The sequence below is a fragment of the Rhinopithecus bieti genome, unplaced genomic scaffold (genome assembly GCF_001698545.2).
Source record: "Rhinopithecus bieti isolate Rb0 unplaced genomic scaffold, ASM169854v2 scaffold_5476, whole genome shotgun sequence".
Classification (NCBI taxonomy): domain Eukaryota; kingdom Metazoa; phylum Chordata; class Mammalia; order Primates; family Cercopithecidae; genus Rhinopithecus; species Rhinopithecus bieti.
In genome coordinates, this window is record NW_016805433.1 from 3,380,115 (window position 1) to 3,387,539 (window position 7,425).

At 34.3% G+C, this 7,425-nt stretch overlaps 1 protein-coding gene across 1 annotated transcript in view; it reads left to right on the top strand.

Moving 5' to 3' along the window:
* Nucleotides 1–3,213, top strand: part of NAP1L1 (nucleosome assembly protein 1 like 1) — a 38,005-nt gene extending 34,792 nt beyond the window's left edge. Inside the window, 4 exon segments of the mRNA XM_017872518.1 lie at nt 353–475; nt 1,207–1,236; nt 1,742–1,792; nt 2,525–3,213. Of these exon segments, the coding sequence (XP_017728007.1) occupies nt 353–475; nt 1,207–1,236; nt 1,742–1,792; nt 2,525–2,560 (240 nt within the window). The 3' untranslated portion in view covers nt 2,561–3,213.
* Nucleotides 3,214–7,425: the final 4,212 nt, after the last annotated feature.

Here is a 7,425-nt window from a genome sequence, read left to right on the forward strand (position 1 = left end):
TTTTTTTTGGTTGCCCAGGCTAGAGTATAGTGGTGCGATCAGAGCTCATTTCGGCCTCAAGCTGCTGGGCTCCAGCAATCCTCCCACCTCAGCCTCTCAAGTAGCTGAGACTACAGGCATGTGCCACCCTGCCCAGCTAATTGTTTATTTTTTGTAGAGACGCGGGGGTCTCACTATGTTGCCTAGGCTGCTCTTGAACTTCTGGGCTCAAGTGATCTTCCTACTTTGGCCTCCTGAAGTGTTGGGACTACTGGTGTGAGCCATAACACCCAGCCTCTAAGAGTCTTACATTGCCACATTAAGTAACACAGTTATTCCTAAATTTTCTGCTTTTGTTTTCCTTTAAAAATAGGATGATGATGCTGAAGCTATCCTTGCTGCAGACTTCGAAATTGGTCACTTTTTACGTGAGCGTATAATCCCGAGATCAGTGTTATATTTTACTGGAGAAGCTATTGAAGATGATGATGATGATGTAAGTGAATTTGAATCCTGCAAAGAAATAATTGGGTGAGGGTATAGTGGTCAGAATTAGTAATAGATGAGTTTAGTTTTTAAGAAACAGGACATAATATAATTCAAAGTTAGGCTAATTACTGATGTTCTGTATATAGCTTTTCTGGGTTTTAAGTATGTCTCCTTAGGATTTTTGGATTCATTTAGCTTTTAATTCTATGCTAATGAGATTGTTCTGAGTTTGTGAAACTTTTTTATGTTTGGTTAGTGCTATAGATCTATTATGCCCTTGCCTTGACTTCACAGAAGTAGGACTTTTCTTAGTGCACAAGAAAACATTTACTGGGAGGCATAGAATTTCTATTCAAGGTAGTATTGAGTGATGATTAGGTTAAGATTAGGCTGCGTATAGATGTTTTGGATATGTTTATTGCTAAACGGCAATTGTTAGAGTAGGCTTTAGGTCCTTTTTGTACAGTGCATTCCACACTTAAGTGTGGGTGAGTAATATTTACAGTAATACTTGTCTGATCACCCATTTTATCCACGATTGTACTCTGTTCTTTATTATAAATTGGCAGTGAGCTGAGTGATTATTGCAGTCACTATATGTTAATTTATAATCAGCCCCTTGATAGGAAAGTAGGTTTTCTCTTTTAAGATACTAGTTTTACAGTGATGAATGTTACTAATGCTACTCTGAAATGTGTGTTACATTCACTCAACACTTATGCTGTTTTTCCTTTTCAGTATGATGAAGAAGGTGAAGAAGCGGATGAGGTAATGTTTACCAAATGAGCAAATAATTCTCTGTGGTTAACACATTGAGAAGCAAATTGAATGACTTATGTATTCCTTTGCTATAATCATTCTGTGATTTGGGATAAAAACATTTTGGAAAACATGATTTTAGAATTCTACAGCCAAACAATGTATGTATAAGGTTTCAATAAATAAATTGCAAAACTCAGCAACATTTTTTTATTTCAAATAATTTTGTTCTGCTGCAGGGTTATCAGCTCTTTGAAGAAGTCAAAAGCTGCAGTAAACTTTTCCAACGTTGGCTGCAGTAACTATTTTCAATAAAAGCTGTCTGGATGTCTCAAGTTGTGTTGGGAAATTTTTCATATTAGAAGCTTTCAGATTAAATTGTATTATCGTCAAACTCTGTAATCATGAAAATCTGTTGACCCGTAGAGTAACTTGTATTAAATTTTCCCTACATTATGAGCCAATTTACCTACTATGTACATACTTCATGGATGCATTTTGAACTTTAATATAGGAAGGGGAAGAAGAAGGAGATGAGGAAAATGATCCAGACTATGACCCAAAGGTGAGCAAAATTAGTGCTGCTTTCTATTAAATTTAAGACAGCTAAAGTAAGAGTTGGTGTTTCTGAATATCAAGTTTCTGTCCGTTAAAGTCTTTAATAAGTAAAGCCTATTGACTGGATAACTTGCTTTTTTCAGTCCCACTGGCATTTTGAACAGTACACATAATTTCAGTGGACCTTTTTCTAAGAAACGTTGTTTTTTGTTTGGACTTTGTACTTTTTATAGTTTCAGGTACAGTGATCCCTAGGATTCTATTTTAATGGGATAAATTATAACAGTTCTTAAGCATTAGAAAATAAACAAAGGTTTTTAAAAGATCTGGTGGTAGGAGTGTTTGGGAACTGGGGAGCAGTGCAGTTTGTTAGATCCTTCCAACTACTCTTACTCAGTCCCTGAGAGTCCTAGTCTATTATTCCTTAAAATTTGTTATATTAGGATTAGCAAAAGCAAAGCTGATTGGTAATATAACTAACATAAATTGCTTGGTAACTTTATTTTTTAAGATTATGGTTTAGTGTGTGTCATTTTATGGAGTTAATTCTACAGTGTAAAGTTTGAGCTTGATTTTAGCATTTCAGTGACTTGCTAATAAAATAATTTACCATCATTTTCCTATACCATTTCTTTTGACAACAGTGAGCTACTGTTATAATTAAGGCAGTAATTACTATTGAGAAATTCACTGAAGCAGGTAGAAGAAGATAGATTGACTTCTTGTTTTCCTTTAACAGAAGGATCAAAACCCAGCAGAGTGCAAGCAGCAGTGAAGCAGGATGTATGTGGCCTTGAGGATAACCTGCACTGTAATAGCCTAAACACAACTCTTATTTACTTACAGCCTTATGTTTTTGTATTTTCTTGGTAGACTAGGTAATTTTTTTTTAAAGGACAGGAAACTGATATTTTAAAGACCAATTTGTTCTACCTAGCATTTTAGCTAGTTTTTCTGCCAGATATGTTGAATGCACAAATTCTGTCACGCATGTTCATTCATTGCTACATAATTTGGTTCTTCTGGAATATTTTTATGTAGCTCTTGGAGTACAGCTATGAAAATTAACAACTGTTAAAGGAAATACCTTTTTTTTTTTTTCGTGATTTTTTTCCTTGAAGAACCAAAGTATTTTTTCAGCTGGTTGTTGAATAGGGTTAAGTCCGCTTGGATTAGCTGTGCCTTTCATTACTTTGTTACAGAAATGCAGTGACTTATACTAAGATAATGTATTGTTAAAAAAAAAAATTGGCAAGACAACGATATGGTTAAGAATTTCCAGTATGACCACACCCAATAACTGTATTAGATTGTTAGTGGATTATTGTGTTTTAGGTGACATAGTTAACTGTAAAGTAACCTGACTCAGTGTAGTTACTGGTACCACAGTGAGGTGAATAAAACGGGATTTTCAGAAGTTAGCCTGAATTTACCTGTACTTTTAACAATTAACTATCCATTAACTAAGCATCTTTTCTCTGTGTAGGTCTACCTTCCCGTCCCTGAAAGGATGAATTTACATCTATGACAAGCCAATTTTCAATGTTATTGTGTTGTTTCTTGTTCTGTTTTGCAGCTAAATAAAAATTTCAATACAAGTTAGTTTTTCAAGATAATTCTGAATTTTTACCATTCAGGTAGAAGCAGAGATCTTCCTTGAGTAAGGTTATACTCAGTTTTTCAAGCCACATGTTGAAGAAAAGTGGACCAGCTTTGGCCATGAATACTTGCTTTTTTTTTTTGTATATTAATTAATTTTCTTGGGTGTAGAGCTACGAGAGAGGCCCCAAGTTCTGTCGGTTTTCTTCTAATTCTTACTGCTTAAAGATGAAGAATATGTTCAACTTAAACCCGATGCTGCTGTTTACGTGTATTAAAATGGGTAGTACTGTTTACTTAATTATGATGGATGTGTTAAGGGCATATTGAGTAAATCTCATATAATGTTTCTCAATCTGTTAAAAGCTCCAAAATTTTGGCCATTTGTAACCAGGTGACCACTCAGATTTTGTTCACACCACGCGTTATAACTAACTGGAAAACAAAGTTATCTACATCGTTCTGGATCTGGCAGTCAGCATCCTTCTAGACTTTGCGTGGCTCCTATTTTGTAGAAGTGGTATGGATGCACTATTTCCACAAGGGTCCAAGAGTTTTTTTCAGATATTTTTGATGTAGTTTGTAGTTAAATACTACAGGATAAGCACTATAGTTATTGTCATTAGACTTAAAGTGGAAATAAGCACTATTTTGACAAAGAATGCCATTAAATTTCAGAACTGTAGACACTTAAGATACCTCGAGCTAATTACTGTTATTGGGGGTGGAAACCTTTGATGGCAGCAAGGGTGAGTATTATTGGATTGTCATTAGAGGAGGTCTAGATTTTCTACGTTAACTAAATTTACATTGAATTCATTTAGTAGATTAGTGATAAACTTCCTGTTTGAGGATGTTAGTGTTAAGGCCTTATTAACTGTAAACACATGTCTCGATAAGTGTATCCATCCTATCCTGACGATTTTAACTTACTACTGGAAATCGCTTAACCAATTGCTTAATAGCTTTTTCTCTTTATGTCAAAAATGATTTCCTTGCTTTATTGACACTAGTGCTTTTTTTTTTTTTTTTTTTAACTTATAGCTCATCGAAATGCAGCTTTTACTGAGACTTAAAGATAGAATCCATTTTTAATGAACTGAAGTAGCAAAATACATCTTTTTTATTCTTTAGGAAATAGCTATTGCCAAAGTGAAGGTGTAGATAATACCTAGTCTTGTTACATAATGGGGATGTGGTTTGCAGAAGAATTTTCTTAAGGGATGTCAGTGTTTATGCCATTTTTCCAGTTCCAAAATGATTCCATTCCATTCTAGAAATTTGAAGTATGTAACTTGAAATCCTTAATAAAATTTGGATTTAATTTTATAAAATGTACTGGTGATATTTTGGGTGTTTTTAAATGAATATATATACTTTTTTTTTGAAGAGTGGAGAGTAGTGATGTCTAGAGTGAGCTATTTTGTGCTGAGGCCATTGTGTTCTGTAAATCCATAATTTTAAGAGCAATCTCACAATCCCTGCTAAGTGGAGTTTATTATTTGAAGACTAAAATGGAATTCCATAGTTCCCAATAGATTATATTCTGAGTTACTATTCTGAGTTATCTACGAACATTTTTGAGACACTTGAAGATTTGTCTTTACACTCTGTAGTTTCCAGCAGCCCATGCAGACTGCCAAGTAAGTCTCATTTTTTTTTCCTGTTAGAAATGGTGAAGTATCATATAGTCACTTATAAAGAACACTGATTAGAAAAAATTTTAGTGTTGTTTGCTTTATGGTCACTCAAATATGGTAAGTGTTCCACATATTCCACAAATTGATCAGTTGATAGTTTAACATGGATGTCTGAAAGCCACATATATAATTTCTTAGGATTCTTAAATTAGTAAATCTAGCTTACTGAAACAGTATTAGCATCACTATTTTAGGTTGCAAAAATACTTTAATTGTGTGGAATTGGCTAATAGAGTGGTACTTAAGAAAATGGGATTCTACCTCTATTTCTGTTTTAGCACACTTAAACATGAAAGGATATATTAACTTTCATAGAAATATTTTTGTTGTGTGAATAGGTTAATGATACGGTAAGGCCCCTAAGATAACTGAATTAACTGTTTATTGTAATTGTAGGCCATTCCCATTATTAAAAATAAAGACAAAACTTTGAGTAACTGTGAAAATCTTATCGTGCTATGTAGAAACATTGAACTAATATTCAAATAGTTGAATGCTTTGGTTTCAGGGATTGGTTTAAAATTTGCCTCCTTTTCATGGGTTAGTCTTATAAAATTTAAGCCTTTATATTTTTGACTTTAAATCAAAACAAATGTTATTTTAAATGTACAGAATACATTGACAGTGCAGAAGAGCGTAAGTTCTTCATAGGAGCTTTAGAAAAGAGAAATATATGCCAATTCAGTTTTTTTTTTATCTTCTGCACTGTACATATACACTTGGTAATTACGAGCTCAATTTTGTTTTTGGAAATAGTGTTCATAATTTAGGTAATTTGCTACTTAAAGCACTAAGTCTCTGATACCTGAAAAGTAAATGTAAATGGTGATGGTGAAATAATACTGCAATTAACTTAATAGATGTATACTGCTGATTTTTGTATGCTGGATTAAAACTCCAGATATTAAAATATAACCTGGATAAAAAAGTTCATGGACTGATTGAGGATCGCTTACATGACTTTACATAAATGGAAACATCCTTGTTGGTATATGAAATTGTTTTACTCAAGGATAAGTGTTTATTCATAAGAAATTTTGATTGATGTATTACATTTTCAAAAATACAGTATGCTTTGTATCTTGTGTTTCTTCCTTTTGACCTCATATTGTCAGGTTTTCCAGTTTACAAAAATTAAGCTATTCACTAAAATCTTAGTACAGATAGTCCCTGATTTATAATGGTTTGACTTAAGACTTTATATTAAATGCATCTTCGACTTATGATATTTTTGACTTACAGTGGGTATATTGAGGCCTGACCACGTCATCCTCAACAGTCTGAATAAAAGAATAAATGGGGTATTTAGAAATAATAGATTGCTGGCGGGAAATAAGTCAGTCTGGTTGTTTAATTTTTGTATGGGAAATTGGGCATTTTAAGTTTTGTGGATCCTAGAACAAATTGAGTTTTATTATTTTGAAACTCAGGATAAAATATTGCATAAAATAAAAGCATTGCTTTTTAGTTTCTTACATGTTTTATTTATTTTTATTTTTGAGATAGAGTCTCACTCTGTTGCCCAGGCTGCAGTGCAGTGGCATGATCTCGGCTCACTGCAGCCGCTGCCTCCCGGGTTCAAGTGATTCTCATGCCTCAGCCTCCCAAGTAGTTGGGATTACAGGCATGCGCCACTGAGGCCAGCTGATTTTTGTATTTTTAGTAGAGATGGGGTTTCACCACTTTGGCCAGGCTAGTCTCGAACTCCTGACCTCCTGTGATCTTCCCACCTCAGCCTCTCAAAGTGCTGGGATTATAAGCGTGAGCCACCATGCCCAGCCAGTTTCTTTCATGTTTTAAACTTAAAGCCGAAAAGAAGGAACTGGGAATGTGTGATAAACATGTGAGTGCCAGAAGTTCGACAGCAACTTGGAGATCAACAGCCCAGCGTATTTAACCTGCATTTATACTGTTTCAGCTCTGCTTGACTACCTTTTCTTTTACTTCTGCCACTGGACTGTTTTGTGCATGTGTTTTACTAGTTGAGCATAGAATCTCCTTTTCATTCATACCTACTCTGGTTCTGTAAGTCTGAACTGTTCTATACCAGTTCAAAATGTACTCTAGAAATACTTGCTCATTAATGAGTTTCCTAATTTCCAGCAATGGGTTTGGAACATGGTAAGTGTACAGTAAAGTTTTGTATGTATAGGTCTGTTAGGATTTATCTAGACCTATTCGATGTACCAACCATAATCCCGTATGGGACTGTGTAGCAAGTCAAATGATTGGATCTCAGTAGTTCAGTCTCCTAAGGTCTTTTGCAGTTGTTACATTCGTGCAGATTGAGAAAACTAATGAAACAAAGCTGGATTGTGTATACAGTTGGCCCTTTAATAAT